At 32.2% G+C, this 17,999-nt stretch overlaps 1 protein-coding gene across 1 annotated transcript in view; it reads right to left on the reverse strand.

The window, feature by feature from the left end:
• LOC142317503 (solute carrier organic anion transporter family member 4A1-like) overlaps window positions 1–17,999 on the reverse strand; it is a 56,920-nt gene that overhangs the window by 1,378 nt on the left and 37,543 nt on the right. The window contains exons 10-12 of the mRNA XM_075354064.1: window positions 9,724–9,868; window positions 8,688–8,866; window positions 4,791–4,970 (exon numbers count right to left, since the gene is read on the reverse strand). Coding sequence (XP_075210179.1) covers window positions 4,791–4,970; window positions 8,688–8,866; window positions 9,724–9,868 — 504 coding nt within the window. The remainder of the gene's footprint in view (window positions 1–4,790; window positions 4,971–8,687; window positions 8,867–9,723; window positions 9,869–17,999) is intronic.

Raw genomic sequence — 17,999 nt, forward strand, 5'->3', positions numbered from 1 at the left:
TCACTGATCCATTTCATATAATCTCCTGGGTGACTAGGTAATCTCCTGAACTATGAATAGCCTTGAGAACATTAGGAACAAATCCTCTTTCCAAATTTAACACATCCTCTACGTGGTTTAAACAAAACAGGAACATGAAATGATTGCGCAAGTGTGCTGAATACTTTCTCAAGACTGTATAAAGTGTAATCCTATTACGCGTCAAATTATGATATCATGCCATGAATCAGCATTTCGCGTATAATATTTGTCATGATCTCTATAAATAAAATTAACAAATGATTCATACAGTTATCAAGTAATACGTAAAATTTGTCATGCGTAAGATGATCCCATTTTATTGTTTTGAAATGTATAAAATAATTAAGAAATGTTTAGACTACGTACAGTAGTACGTTCATAAAAATAAAATATTTATAATTAATATTTTTAAATAAATAAAAGATATAAGTTGTAACAACTCTAACAGTGTACTGCGTACTATGTAAGTATAGGTTCCAGCATATAAACCTGATGATTTTTGAGGGATAATAAAACTGGGATAATAAATAAAACTGTGTTTCGTACTATTAAAATATTTAATATATCAATTTTTGCAATTTATTTATTACTATGTCGCGTCCAAATATTTTCCATTACTCCTCACACACTCGCTTAACCTCATTCTAAAATTTGACATCGCTCACTCGATCATCACTTGTGAAACTGCTTCAATTTCTCGTTGAATGGCCTCCTTGAGTTCTGCAATTTACTGTGGTCGACTACTGAAGACTTTATGTTTGAGATACCCCCACAGAAAAAAATCACAAACAGCCAGATCAGGTGAACGCGCTGGCCAAGGAATGTCGCCAAATCGGGAAATCAAACGTCCAGGATTGGTTTCTCGCTTAACGTCCATTGCGATTCTCGCCGTATGGGCGGTGGCACCATCCTGTTGAAACCAGATTTCATGTCCTTGAAAATCTCGGTCGCAGAAATTCATTCAACATGTTTACGTATCGATGAGATGTTACTGTTACTCTGCGATTTAACTCCTCAAAAAAATATGGGCCAATTATGCCGAACTTTGAAACCGCACACCACGCTGTAACATATTGACTGTGAAGTGGTTTTTCAAGAATTTTCCGTGGATTATGTGAAGCCCAATAACGGTAATTTTGTATATTCACAAATCCTGACATATGAAAATGTGCATCGTCACTTGAATAATAGCATCCTGGTGGACATTTTCGAGGACGACCTCGCAAGCTGCTTTGCGAGACGCCCAATCATTTGCATTAAGTTGCTGCACTAACATCATCTTATACGGATGGAATTTCAGATCGACATGAAGAATTCGTCGTACACTTCCATCAGAAATGGCTAGCGCAGCAGCATGTCTCGCTGCTGAACGTCATGGAGCTAACCTTAGAGCGTTAATGTTTTCAGGCGTTCTCACAGTCCGTTTTCGTCCTGTTGGTTTCATTTTTAAAGCAGACTATGTGTTCCTAAAATTCTTCACCCACAAAAACATTGTATTCCTACTAGGAACAGACGCGTGTCGATTTAAATTGAAATGTCTGCGAAATAAACGCTGTGTTACAATAACAGAGCCATTATTTTTAAAATAGGCTTTAATCACAAACGCTCGTTGTTCACCCGACCACGACATACTGGCTACTGAAATAGCATGAATAGACCTGTCGATGTACTCCCGCCTTTTTATTGACAGTGGTGCCAACATAATTACTACAAAATTGTCAGATTTATATGCCAAAAAATGGCATATGGGGCTACACGAGATGTTTTCGTAAAGGAATGACTAACTGTTCCACCCTTCCTATCAATGTATGTCTCTCACATGCAATGAGCACAGCTATAGGCCCGCTATTGTAATGGGACTTATCTTGGTCATCATCATCTAACTGTGGTTTAGAAAATTTTGAAGCATATCCAGATAAACGGTATCATTTACAGTTGCCTCCGGAAGAAGAACGGGCCGTACAATCTTTGCTTAGACAAAAAACATTGATTTGAGGCCTAACACGAATGTGCTGAAACTTTCATGAGTGTTTTCGTTACTCCATATGGGTGTTCACCTTGCTACTGATGTGAAAGATTGACCCATCACTAAAAGTTACATTGTCTGTAGTTCTATCCAGTACTGTTGCACAAAACTGCAGCTGAGCAAATTTGTGCATTTTCGTCATTTGCAGTGTGTTGAACCACTGTTGGTTTGTATGGCTTCAAGTGCAATCGTTTACGTAATACACGCCAAATATTCGTTTGTGGAATACCAGTCTAACGTGACACACATCGAGTTGATTTCTTCGGACTACGTAAAAAGCTTTCTCAGAGTTGTTCCACAGCAGAAACGCGTGGGGGTCATGTCATTGTGATTTTATATGTTTAAGAGAACAACCTGTCTCAACGAACGTCTGATGCAAAGAATAAATTGTATATATGGCTCCCTACAGTAATCTGCACGAAATTACGTTATTGCAGTAGCTGATTGCAAATCGTTTCACGATTTGCAATCAGCTACTGCAACTGCGGCTGATTGCAAGGATTTTACTAGGACTTATTCAAGTCCTAGTAAAACCAGTTATTTTTACACGGATTCGAATACTAGATCGTGGATACCGGTGTTTTTTGGTGGTTGGATTTCAATTAACCACACATCTCAGGAATGGTCGAACTGGGACTGTACAAGACTACACTTCACTTACACTCATACATATCATTCTCTGAATTATTATCTGAACGATAGTTACCGGAGGCTAAACAGGAACAAGAAGACCATCAGATCGTTTCAGAACAGTAGTGCACGATAAAAAAAGCCCGATTTCGTTCCCGCATGCATACACACACACGCACAGTACAGAAGATTTTGTAGTAATGAACAAAAACGACACATGGAAAAGTTGCGTATAATGGCATTATATAATTAATTTAAATTCCAGGTAAGTAATGATGAGAGGTGTTAAGTTATGATTCACAGGACAGTAGGCATAAAGGCTAGTTTACTGTAAGTAGCTAAAACAACGATGACAGTGGGCCGTTGCCTTTTCTTTTTACTCTTTAGCCTCCGGTAATTACCTTTCAGATAATAGTTCGGAGTATGAATGACGATAATATGTATGAGTGTAAATTAAATATAGTCTTGTACAGTCTCACTTCGCCCATTCCTGAGAAGTGTGGTTAATTGAAACCCAACCACCAAATAACACCGGTATCCACGATCTAATATTCAAATCCGTGTAAAAATAACTGTCTTTACTACGAATTGAACGCTGGAACTCTCAACTTCCAGATCAGCTGATATGGGAAGACGGCGTTCACCGCTAGACCAATCCGGTGGGTGTGTGCCGTCGCCTGCACAAGGTTTTAACACTGTCTGTTTCTCTGTCATAATAGGCGACGAATTACCGAAAATGTAAAGATTTACGTAGTTTAAATGCGAATTAAAGTTCAGCAGAACTCTGACATGACTATTTTTATTTTTGTTTATGCAGGGTAATTTGTAACATAGCTTAGTACAGCATACTATATACAGTATGCATAGTAGTGTACAGTATACATATTCTAACCCACCGGGTTGGTTTAGTGGTGAACGCGTCTACACAAATCAGCTGATTTGGAAGTCGAGAGTTCCAGCGTTCAAGTTTTAGTAAAGTCAGTTATTTTTATATGGATTTGAATACTAGATTGCGGATACCGGTATTCTTTGGTGGTTGGGTTTCAATTAACCACACATCTCACGAACGGTCGAACAAACTGTACAAGACTACACTTCATTTTCACTCATACACTTCATTTTCACTCATACTCTTTAGTAATACCTGAACGGTAATTCCCGGAGGCTAAATCTAAAAAAAGGTACACATATTCGATTTTATATCGTAGAAAAATTTAGTACTGTACTTTATGTACAGCATTAAATGAGTATACGTATTTTGTTGCTTAAATTACAGTACCCTACACGATTCTCAAAAAAAGGTTTCCGTTAACTCATGAGATTTTTCCGTTTCCACGTTAGTCAGGTTTCCGTTATTTCAAGGAAAATTAACATCATATCTTTGGTAAAATTTGTAGACAGGATTCCATTAAATCCAGGGTCTCTTAATTCAGGTTACGTATTATAAGATAGCATGTACATGAAATGTTATACCTTGCACTGTGTTCATCACTAAGAGTTAATTATGGCTTTGAGTTAACTTAATTATGGCTCTGATGCATGTTAAACAGCACCTAAAATACAAAAAACACCAATGAGAGTTGCTTTTTTCTGAAAGTTCATTGTGCAACCAGACTTGTAGTAAACTAAGTCTAAGATAATATAGAAGTACTGAGTATGACACCAATTCTAATATGCTTCTCATGCTAACATGTAACAGTATATTTGGGTTCAGTGAAAAATCAAGCACATTCACTTCACTTGCACTTCTTCTTATGGAGGATTGTTAATTCATGAGAATGGCTGTCTTTTTTTGAAGTATTTTCTGATTAATGTTAAGTCACCTAGAACTACGAGTATTTACACAATTAATACATATTATATATATATATATATATATATATATATATATACTCTCTCTCCATAAAACAATTTCTTCACCAGTACTGTTTTTTAGTTTGCAACATTAAATCTAAAATTGCTATTAAGTTGGATTTGTTCACACCACGGCTTTCAGCAGTGAATGCTTAATTTTTTTCTGTATTTGAACCAAATAGCCAGTTCCTTTTTCTCATATATTATGTTCCTTTATTTAACATAATAATATTAAACAAGATACATATGTAATAATTACCAACTAAAACTTTTATTGTTGTATAAGACACAAGCTCCCTCTTCAGAACATGTAGATCTCCATTTAATACAACTTAGATCAAGAACTGAACCTAATATAACTGGAGCAAAGACACCAAATAAACGAATCGTTAACCATTGTATACCCACTGCCAATGATTTTTGGCTTTTATGTACACACCTAAAAAAAATTTAATTTCTTAAATTAATGTATAAATGTATTAATTTATATTTTAAAAATTTATTAAAAATGATATGATTTAATTTCACAGTCTTCATGTAAATAATTTCTCCTATGCAATGTTTTGTTTTTGATTAAATGACATGTTTTACATTTTTTTTAACAACTTTATTTTAATTCAAGAGTTTTTCAAATAAATTTTAGTAAAACTTTGTGTTTTGGTGGGAATTGTATTAGCTTTGGTAACATAATGAGGGAATTTTCAAACCTTTTGATTTATATAGTCAAAGGGATTGTGGGACTTCAATTGTGGCTGGATATTAAATATATTATTAGCAAGGGTGTAATGAGGACGAAACTGCGTTCCGGCACTTTTTTTCCGAAGCCGAGATGTGTTCCATTACTTTTCTAAATCTTAGAAAGAGATAAAAGTCACACATCTCAGGAATGGTGGAACTGAGAGTGTACAAGACTACACTTCATTTACACTTATCGTCCTCTGAAGTAATACGTGAACGGTAATTCCCGGAGACTAAACGGGAAAAAAGAAAGAGGGTGATACATCACCCTTTTACCATTTGTTTTTTTTTTTTTGTTATCGGTGTTGAGGAGAAATACCATTTACGTAACCCCCCCCCCCCCCCCACAAATGGGGTCGGACTCCCACGGGTTCGGCAAGGTGTTGTTATAAGATCTTATGTGTTCCCGAACCCTACCGACTAAAACTCCTATTTCACCATTCCTCCCCACCCGGGGTCGGATCAGCAATTAAGTATAGCTCAACCCTGGGGGTGCCTTTGAACTCAGGGGGTGAAGAGTCCTCGTGCTTCATTACCATCGCCCATCAGCTCAAGTGCAGACAAACGATGGCTCCACAGAGGGCTGTCTTTCCTCCCTTCGCTCTCCGGTCGATTCTTCATCAATTGCCTCAGGACTTTTGTTACATCAATTTGTGTCTTCTAATAATGCCTGTCTCGGGTCTCAGTCTTTTACTTTATCACCATTATCTTCTTTTATTTGGACTCAACCTGGTTTACTTTATTATCATTCCTTTCTCTATTATCTCTAATAATACCTATCTTGGTTTACAATCTTCAATCTTCTATTTTGACGCATTATATATCCAACCTAACGGACCCCTGGAGTCCCCAGTCGCTCACTGAAACCAAAACACCTAAGCATGCCGGTCCTCATGACTGAGACTATCCACCCTTCCCCACAAAATTTTCTACTCGTGTTTCGAGAATGATATCTGGAAAAGATGACTATATCTCCTAGATCGGTCTATACGAAACAAACACCTGTACCACATTTCCCGACCTGAGACCCCATTATCGGGAAGCCTGTTGCAGCGACTGATGTTCTGTCTTTTATCCATCCTGGGCCTTTTATTACCCATATATTAGATTCGGCAATTATAACAATGTCTACCTTCATTTGTATCTCCATCTCCCAGCATATATCATGCACCTGTCTATTACAGTACAATATTCAATTGTAATATTCTCATTTGGATGACGGCATCCAAAGAGAACTACCACCAAGATGTCCGTACATCTTGTAGTCCAGTGGTCCTCTTTTGACCAGGCTTAGCACAGTTGAAACAAAGATGACGTCTGCCTTCTCCCTTGCAGTTCGCAGTGACATGGCTGACACTCCAACATCTATAACATTTATCCTCGGGCTCCCGAATATATGCTCCGCAGTGCACCCACCCTACCATCTGTGTTAGTGGATTTTATCAGCACGTGTCTGTTAAAAATTTGAATTTATCAATATAAATGATGCCAATTTTTCCAATTTTGTTACACATGAGAAGTTGAAAATAATGTTCCTGATGATCAATCGTCATCTGAAGAGGAGGATAGTGTTGAAGCATTGAAATACTGTAAACATGAAATAGAACCTGATTCGTTAGATGATGAGGAAATAATATGATATAATCTCCTTATATATAATATAATCTCCTTCAAATATGATGAAAGGTAAAACTGGTCACTTACACCACCTCAACCAAGTAGAACACATGGCAGGAAGGAGAAACGATGGCCATTTGAGTATTGAAGATGTGTGGGCATACTCTTCAGAATATAAACTTTTTATGTCTGAAACGCGATTTAAATTTCTGCTTATTTGTTTTAGATTTGACAAGAAAAATACTAGAGATATATAACTGATAAGTTCTTGCCTATTCGTACCTTGTGGTCAGTTTTCATAAAAAAATTGCCGAGAACAATATCCCTCATGCTTATCTGACAATTGACGAGCAATTTCTCAGTTTTCGAGGAAAGTAACCTTTCCGAGTGTACATTACATTGCTTCAAAGCCAAATAAGCACGGCATTAAAACCGTTACAATGCATGTTGCCAGAACATTTTATATGACTGATGGCATATCGTATGTGCGGAAGGGGCAACAAAATAGGGCTAATTAAAGACAACCTTCCTACATATTATCTAAAAACTCTCTCAGTACTTGGAAGTAACCGAAACATCACTTGTGAAAACTGGTTTACGTAGGTACACTTAGCAAATGAAATGCTAAATGATTACGGCAAACACTTGTTGGAACTTTGCGCAAAAACAAAGCAGATATTCCACCCCTGGTTCCTTCCAAACAAAACAAAATGTGTCCTATCGTCTTAGTTTGCTTTTGATGGTAAAACAACAACCGTTTTATGTACTCCAAAAAAGAATATATCAGTTATTTTAATTTCTACAATGCATAGTCAAAAAGATGGTAAAGAAAATACACAGAAACTAGAAATTTATACAATTCAACAAAAAATGTAGTAGACGCCTTTGATAAACTGTGTTTCGAGATGTACCCGTCGCTGGCCCCTTTGTATGTTTTTCGGCATTCTTGATCAAGCTGGAATTATTGCTCTCATTCTTTATAGAGTTCTTAATAATGAAACAAAAGTTAAAAGAAAAATATTTTTGAGAAATCTGGCATATCAGCTATGCAAACCTACATATGTATCGACGTCTTGAAATAAAAACAAATTTGCCTCGTCAACTTAACCAAGACATTTCTATGTTCTTGGACTAAAGTGGCAAACAGAATTTCCCAGGAAAAGTACAGAAGCAATCAAGGTGCTTCATTTATCCTAGAATAAAAAACCGGAGAATTAAAACAACCTGCACAAAATGTGGAAATCCAAAGTGTTTTTGTAAAATAGTAAAAGATTTTGTATGTTTAATTTCAATGTAATACTATTAATATGCACGCATAGTTCTAATAAATTTCCATTATTAAAATTATGTTATTTAAACAGTCCATCACCATTGTTACCTGGTAACAGTGGTAACACTGGTGATCCATCACCACTGTTACCTAACCCAGTTGTTTTATTTAACCAGCGGAAGGTTATAATCGTTAATACAGTGTTAAAAAATAATATAAAAATGAAATGTTAAAATAAATACCCTTATAATGCCTAAAATAATATTCTCACAAAAAAAACAAAAATAAAATACTAAAAAAAAAATAATGATTAGCAAATTAGCAAATTTAAAAAATTCCACAAAAAATATTTTGCGTAAGTTCAATATTCTGGCTACAAGACAACTTGTTGACTAATATCTTAGCGTACAAAATAAATAATAGGGATCACTTTTTTGCTTAAAATTTCATAAGAGACTTAATACCTATACAGTGTTCTAGCAATTTGAATTGAAATTTCAATAGCAAATTTGAATTGAGTTTAGTAATTACCTGAGTGTTGCAGAGACACCAGGGACTAGTGCTAAAAAAACAAAAAACACACTGAAAGTAGCACCTATAGCAAAATATAAAAGTAGTTGACAGTGAACAGTACAGATATGACTAATTCCATCAGGCTCTGAGCTGAAAGGATCAGATTTTAAGGTCATGCATGTACAGTTATAAAATTCCTGGAAAAGAAAAAGTAAATTATAATGTCAAGGTAAAGCAGTGAATATGAAGTTTATAACAAACTTGTTTTATAACTTTTACGTAATAAGCATAAATCATTTTTATAATATTGTAAAACACATTTTATACATTGTAACACAGTAAATGTTTGATCTTCACCAACCAAGACTTCATCATAACAGCATAAATAATCATTAATACAAATAAATAAATACAAACAGTAGGATAAAAATGAGTAAATTCAAATAATATTTATAAAAATGTAGGTGGTATATACAAATTCTATAGTGGAATGATTAATATAAGTTGTAAGGATATGATGAATCCATGTAAGCATGCTACAGCCTGTGTTGTTTTTAATTTTGATGGAATTTATGAAATCATGAACCTAAAACAAAAATAACATTGTTTAATAAAAGATTAAACAATTTATTCTGTTTCAAAATAATGGAAATATGCTTGTAGAATATATTAAGCAAGTTATTGTGTAGTCTCTTCATTAGAGTAACATTCTGAATTAACATTGGAATTTGTTATTAAACTTTTTAATAGTTTAATACTTTAAATTATTAAAATTATGAATGCTTTGCATCTGTGTTTTTATATTTTTTTATTATGAATTAAAGTAATAGTACTTTATTTAAGTAAATTCAGTAAGAAAAGTCTCTTTATATGGATATTTGGTCAATTAATGGAGCAGTTTAATTATCAAGAAAATAAATTATCAGAAAGCAAATATAAAATCTTATTCTTAAATTAAAAAAAAAAATTGATTGTTAATGCTATTTTATGGAACTAATGTAGTGTATTTGTACTTAAACATTACATCAGTAAAATCAAAAAAACATTTCATTACATTATGTCCCTCTTTTGCTTTGAACTCTTGGCATCCTGCAAAACAAGGAGAGTAGTATGTGAGTCCATCAAATCCACAAACAGGACTATATATCTCTTCAAGACAGGAACATTTATTATTGCAGTAGTTCTGTAAACTTCTAATACTACAAAAAAAAATAATAAAAAGGATGATGATTTTAGTATTTCTTATTATCATTTAGCTAACTACTTCTTACATTGTCATATGCATTTCTCACTCTAATATCAAATATATTTTAGATTTTTTACTTTATCTTAGTAATTTCCTGAGGAAAAGTGGTCCATCAACTGGATTAAAGTAATGAACAGCTAAAATCAGTGGAAAATTTCAACTGTTTTTACCAAGGAAGTGTTTCTTTACAGTCTTCTCTTAAATAAAATGTGATGGCACCCTCTTGGTTAAAACATTGTGAAGTTGTCCAGGTGATCTCCAGATTGAAACTACTCAAAATCAGAATATATGCAAATCATGACATTCAAGTCAAATCATGGAGAGTCAAAACTTCAAAAAAGATGGTAGTTAAGAAATTAAAAATAAAAAGAAATATATATATATATATATATATATATATATATATATATGGATTATTTAAATTTAGATACAGTAGAAATCAATGAGATGAATAGGATTCATCGCATTAATCAATGAGATCAATAATTTTATAATTCATTGACCAAAAATCTGCTCTACTTGAAATCAAGTAATAGAAATCCAAACATATGAATAATGATAAGCAAACAGAACAGTGGTTGTGCTGTTGTAAAGAACATAACAATAGGATGAAAGAATTACTATAGTTAGAATAGACTCAGAAACCCATGCAACCAATAACATAATTTTTGTATATCCTTATCTTTTCAGCAGAATAAAGAGGAATAGAAAAGATGTATGCTAGAATAAATTTGTAGACCCTTTTTTAATTCCTAAATATTCATCAACAGCATGCCTAAAGAAAGAAATGGACTATCAGAAACTAAATAGTAACAGAAAAAAAGGTTAATTTGCTATTTAACATACCAGTCTAGGGTCATTCGGAAAGTTCTCAGCCAGATATACCGATGGCACAAGTATGACCAATTGATTATGATATTTGACGGCAATATTTATGATATTTTTGACGGCATACTGTGAAGTTTCAGACACTGGTGCTTAGTTGCTTGTTTATGGAGATTGAGTAAAGCAAAGTTTTAACATTTTCTGAAGAATGGATAAAATTTAAGTTCCAGCTGTTATAAAGTACTTTGTTTTAAGAGGTTTAACCCAGACAGACATAAACAAAAGAATTAGATTCCACTTTAAAGGATTCATACTGGTTGGAGATTGTAAATCTGGTTGGGCTGCTGAATTTAAATGTGGTTGCTTACATCCACCCTAGATAATAAATACTCTAGATGCCAAAAACACCTACAACCAACTAAATTGTCACAAAAACCCACAATTTCGTATTAAATGATCACAGACTGAAGGTAGGCAAGCTTGTTGATTTTCAAATATCCTAACAGGCCACCATGTCTACTACATTTTACAGAAGGTTTTAGGTAGGAAAGAACTTTCTGCTTGATATGTGCTGTGGTTCTTAACAGATGACCAAAAACCCATTTGAGTGAACACTTCTCAAGGGTATTTACACTTGATTTAAACATGATTTAAATGAATTTCTTAAATGTTTTGTAACGATAGCTCAAACATGGATTTACCATTACATGCCAAAGAACCAGCAGTCCAAATAATGGGTGGGAGCAGATTCCATCTGAAAGAAAGCATAAATGGTTCCATCAGCAGGAAAAGTCATGGCCATGGTTTTTTAATTCTTGCTGTGTTCTCTTCATAGACTCCCTGGAAAAAGGCAGGAGGACCATTCCATTACCAGGGAGTATTACTCTTCATTACTGGACCAAGTGAAGGGTACTATTCAGATTATATGTTCACCATAATAACACACTTGAACACATATCTCATGATGTTGTTGTAAAACTCCTTGACTTACTCTTCCAAGTGCTTACACATTTGTGTTGTTCACCGGATTTAGATCCAGCAATTACTTTCTCTTCCCAAACCTGAAGAAATGGCTTGCCGGACCAAAATTTACTTCAGATAATGAGTTATCTGCTACAACCATTTATTTTGTTTAGTTGGACAAATCGCATATACTAATGACACTAAAAGTGTCACTGGTATAAAAACACTGAATTGCAAGGAGAGTATGTTGAAAAATATAAACAAATATCTGAAAAATCTTGTTTTCTTTCTTAAACTCAAACATTTGTGTGAATGAGCATCAGAAGAAATATGGATTACTAAATTATGGCTTGCCGACTTAATATATGTATTAAGACAATTCTACATAATGGAAGAACGTTCAAGAAAAAACTGTTACCAGAAAACAAAGATTAAAGTACATAAATCACCACAAAAAAAAAAGAATGGAGAAGTTTATAAAACATTATAATATAAAAAAGCTAATGTAAAACCAATTATCTATCACTCTATCTCTGTGACAGAGTGATATGGTTTTGCCTATTATTTGAAAGATTCTCAGTTTATTATTAAACTGAGTAATAAGTAATAAGTAATACGTATTTTTATTATTAAAAACTATAATTTGGTGTCAATCCAATTAAATTTTAAAACAATTTCTTCAATATCTACAGGGGGACTTACTTAATATTTGCACTTACAGTGGGAGTACCTGTAAGATTTCTTGTTGGATAATTTATAAACAATTGCTGCTATCAAATTCACAACCTTTACATATGTTTATTTTGACAACTTTTATAAACATCTGTAATGAATGTTCAATCATTACAGGGATTAAAGTTACAGTAGCATGCAAATTAATCCAAACACACATAATTTAATTTAAATAACTTTACAAAAAAAATAATATGTACAATTTATGAATATCTATTAATATGTCCTCCTTTCTTCTTAATCAATTCACATACACAATTTGGTATCTTCACCCAAGATTCAACATGTCCACACTACATTTCTTCATTATGAAACCATGCCAATATTATTAATTTAACGAGGTAAATTTTTGTGGTAAAATTCATTTTTCAGAGTCGTTTTTTGACTATGCCCAAAGATTTTCAACTGTTTTTAAGTCTGGGGAGTTGCTTGGCCATGGAAGTACATTAATATTTTGTTGTTTGAAAACTTTTTCCACTTATTTAGCAGTATGACATGGCACCAAATTTTGTTGGAATACTCCATTGCCTTTGAATTTGAGTTGTGTCACCCTTTCCTTCGGAATCTTGATTTATCCATCACTTTTCAACATACTATCTACCGGAAGTAGTGAACATGGGCCTTCAAATGTGAAACAACTCCAAAACATTTTTTTCTGGGGATGTTCCAACAATCAGTAAGATTGTAGGAACGTACTGTATGGAACTCTTTGCTCCTGAGCATTAAAATGTGACTCGGTAAACAAGATTTTCCAGTTGTCTTTGGTTCAGTTAATATGTTATTTCACTGATAAGAGCCGGTTTTGCACATTGCTGATGTTAAAAGCTGCTTTTAGTTGGCTAATAAGCTTTCAGTCCAGCTGCAAAAATTTGGCTTTCGACAGTTTTCAAATGTATATCTGTTCCACTGGCTGCTAAATCTCAATTTAAGTCTACATCAGATAATTTTGGATCAAGTTTACTTTTTCTCACTAATAACCTGTATTAAAGCTGTTTTTCTTTTATGGCCACATTTTCCTTTCCTTTCAGGTGAAAAGGAACCAGTTTCTTTAAATAGCATTCACCTGTCAGTACTAGTCCAACGCTACACTCAGAAGCTATTTATTATGTATGTATGTCATAATATGAAAATTACTAAATAACCAACATTACATAGACTAAATAGCAACATTACAGAGACAACTTAAAGAATGGGTATGGCCAATCAGTCTAGCCAAAACATAGAAATAAACAAAACATGCTTTGTGCTCAGGTTGATTTGCATGCTACTGTACTATTACTGTGTTCATTTAATTATATTAAACATTAATAATTAATAATTATAATAGTTAATGATTATAATAATTAATAATTATAATAGTTAATGTTATCTTCATATGTTAACCGTATCTTAAATTGATTATGTTACTACTGTAGAAAAATTTTAATTTTACTATTTCAGTTACTTTATAATGGCAAAAGAAAATGCTTTTTAGGTATGTTTTTTAAATAATGGGATTTGTAGTTCATCAGAAAAGTAGCTGGTATGTTCCTATAGAAATGCAGTACCAAAAAATTGCCAGTCACACTTTTGTTTAGTTAATATCAATGAAAACAAGAATACAAAGTGAAAAAATAAAAACTTTTGGACACTTCAACAACACTAGAAGTTGAGTTAAGACAGGTAGAAGAACTTTTTCTGTAGATCATTCATACAGATCCCTCAAGACACAGTAACAAATACCACCAAAACCAACATTAAGGAGTAACCAACCATTTATTCTAATTTATGGCCAGCATATCATACCGCACACTTGAAACAGTAGAATTTCAATGTATAATTTTGAGGAATGTTACGTACAAGTTCAAAATGGTGGAATAAGCACCACGAAGACACAAAGGAACCGTACAGATTCATAGATAGCAAAATTCCAATAGTGATATCATATATTGGCAACCCTTTTGAACACATCCTTCATACTGATTGCCTTTGGCTTTGATAGGACAATTTTAAGCCCAAGGACCAACATAGTTCACAACATTTTGAGAACATTTATACCTTTTTGCCATCAAACAAAAGTTTGGTTATAAACAAGAAGCAGTCTGTAATCAGACCTTTAAAAGATGCAGTCATCTAAATATTGACAAAAACAGTATGTTGTGCTACTCCCAAATGAAGATTAAAAAAATTTAGTTATTAAGAGAAGTTCAATGACAAAACATAAAAAATTTATTTCTCATTTGAAAAATTTTACCTGTTATTATAAGAAGTATTTACTCCAACAAACGCTGCTTCTTTGCAGTGAAGAAGAAAAGAGATTGAACAAATACTTCCACAGAGACTAGTAGTAATACATACCTTTATTGTTCTATTGCAGTTTAATTCATAATATGTTACTACTAAACCTCCTGCTATAACTCCACACACACCTCCAAATATAACTGCAACTGCTGTACATATTAAAAAATTAATAATTACAAAGTTTAACTTTTGGAAAGACTAAGATGTCTAATTAGGAACAAAGTGCACCTCACTCTTACCTTCATTGTCTGATGGGATAAAGATATAACATATGATAAAAATATAAATAATTTTAATTAAATCATTAACAACATATTTGTGTCAACATCAGTGATACCATTTAGACCAAGAATTAAGGTGGACATTATCTTGCCCCACAAATTTATTAAAAGAAAAATTCATGCAGAATATAAAATATTACATTATTTTTTTACTCAATCGTAGCTGATTGTGATTGAAAAAACAGAGAATGTAATTCACTAAAAATTTATTGATAATTTTATGTTTTTTCTGAATTTTGTTTACATGTAATAATGATCAGTTCATATTATATTTTTTGTTTGTAATTATTTATGTGTAATTTTTAAACTTGTACTTATTGTATAATGAAAAATAACACTAGGCATTGTAAGATATAAAAGATATAGGCTTTATAAAACAATATATATATACACACAATTACATAACACTGATAGTATTCAGAGCACAGTTGGTTCTTTAAGGGGTACCACCTGTTTTCACCACAAGATATTTAAATATAAATTTCTTTTGTATTTATAAGTATTAAGGTTTTTGTTTATGTTTGTTATAAAAATCAATACAAAACTTCTGCACAATAGTTGCATTAATTTAGTATAGAATGAAATATCAAAAATCAATTTCCTCTGGAAGGATTCCATGTGCGATTTCCTAAATCTCCATTACAGACTCATCAACATTTGCAAACTGAAAACAAAATTTTAAGTGTTGAAGCATGCTTCAAATTAAATGGCCTATTAAACAATTACAATTATGTTTTGTTGGTGTGATGAAAATCATCATGTAGTAATGAATTTAACACACATTTAGTTCATGTGTTTGGGGTACGAACAGAAAAAAAATGTTGTGATCATCTGGTGATTCCTCTTAGATTAAGCAGAACTTGTTTGATATTGGCCATCTTGTATTTGAAACACCATATTATAAAATGGTGGGCTGGCTATTCTTTTTGGATTCTACTTTTAAAACTAAACAAAAATATCATTAGGAAAAATGACAATTTCTCTTTCGTACTCCACCTGTCCGCCATTTTGTTATTTTTATATAAAAATGTATATCTCAAGTTCAGATAGATGAATCACATTAATATTTGATAAGCGTCTTGGTAATAAAGTTTTAAAATTAGCAAAAAATTAGGACTTAAATACCTTCGCAAAATACAAAATGGCGCCCATTTCATTTTTCTACCTCTTATATCTCCATAAACTTTTTTTTTATGAAAACTTATATATCTGATAAAATATTAAGCCTCTTATTTTTAACAAAATGACATTTTATTTTTTTAAATTGGTTAACAAATATTCGAGTTATGGCAGAAAATTGATGTTGTAATTTCTTGTCATAATTATAAGGTCTGTTGTTGTGAGAAAATTATTACTTAATTTGATAATAATTTACAATACTAGAATTAGCAATAGATAAAAACAATTAATATTTGTAAGAATTGAACATACAACAGAGGACATGAAAACAGACACAAAATTACATCAATTTTTTCCATAACTTGGCTATTTGTTAAGCAATTTTAAAAAGTAAATGCCATTTTGTTCAAAATAAAAGGCTTAATACTTTAGCAAATAACATAGATTTTGATAAAAATAATACGTATGGGGATATAACAGATTGAAAAATAAATATGGCTTTGTAATTTTTTTAAGGTATTTAAGTCCTCATATTTTGTTAATTTTAAAACTTTATTACCAAGTTGCTTATCAAATATTAATGTGATTCGTCACATTAATGTGATATAAATGAGATCTATTAATGAGATATAAATTTTCATATAAAAATAATAAAGTGGGGGACAGCGGGAGAACAAAAGAAATAACCTTTTTTTGTAGGGATATTTTTTGTTTAGTTTTAAAAGTAGAAATCATTTTAGAAAACCTTTGATATATGGTAATAGATTTTATGATTAAAATTTTGTCAATCAGGAAGGTTTTTAAGTGTTCATTAATATATCATGAATACTTATATTTTTTTATCTACTAAAAACAAACCCATAATTGTCACATTCATCAACCAAATTTACCACAAAAATTACCTTGTTCTAACATATATAAGAAATATACTTATTCTGCCACATTTTGAAGGTTAATTGTTGTCTAGTGATGCCAACATCTGCAGCCAACAGATACTAGGACTTTCCTCTCCTTACAATATACACAATACACTTAAGTAAATCTTTCTTTGAAATCTGACTACCATTTGTTTTAAACATGTGCTCCACACAAGCGTCTGCTCACTTTTAAATACTACTTTTTCCTTTTTCTATACATGATTTAGTAGCATCATTACAGATTCTATCTTTAGAGTAAGTTATATGACTATCTCTGGTTATGTATTTCATCACATTCAATCTATATAGCATACATTTATTTATACATCCTAACTTCCATCTTATAAAGTTATCTAAAGATGTTTGTTAAAATTTGATTAACATTTTTGTAATTTCTGTTGTCAGCCAGTTTTATGTTTTACATTTAATTACTGGTTTTTGTTCTGATAATGGAAACTACTGTTAGGAAAATAATGAATTATTTTTAATGAACATTCTTATTCAAATGTTAACTCTACTTTTTCCTAATCTGATGACGATATAGTTTATTAGAAAAATATAAGGGTCAGTTGATAATTATTAACACTAATTAATGATTTTAAATGTTGAAATTATTATTAATATGTATTCTAATGGAATACGTGTAGTGCTATTTGTTGTTTTGCAGTACTGCTTTTTTAATTAGAGTTTTAAGCTTGTGAATAAGGTTCACAGTTCAGATTCCACTATTGTGTTCCTTCAGTGATATGATATCTATGCAATTCACATCATACAATGACTATTTCTGGGATGGGGTTTGCATAAAAATTGTGAAGTAGTTTAATTTTAATTTTTGCAATAAATTTGTCTAGATTTTGCCATCATTTTACTTTAATTTTATATTTTACTTATTAAGAGAATTGAGTTTTTAATTCAGTGTAAAGTCTAGGTAATGATTAACTAGTTTAAACCATTACCTCAATTGTGA

The sequence above is a fragment of the Lycorma delicatula genome, chromosome 1 (genome assembly GCF_047948215.1).
Source record: "Lycorma delicatula isolate Av1 chromosome 1, ASM4794821v1, whole genome shotgun sequence".
NCBI classification, from domain to species: domain Eukaryota; kingdom Metazoa; phylum Arthropoda; class Insecta; order Hemiptera; family Fulgoridae; genus Lycorma; species Lycorma delicatula.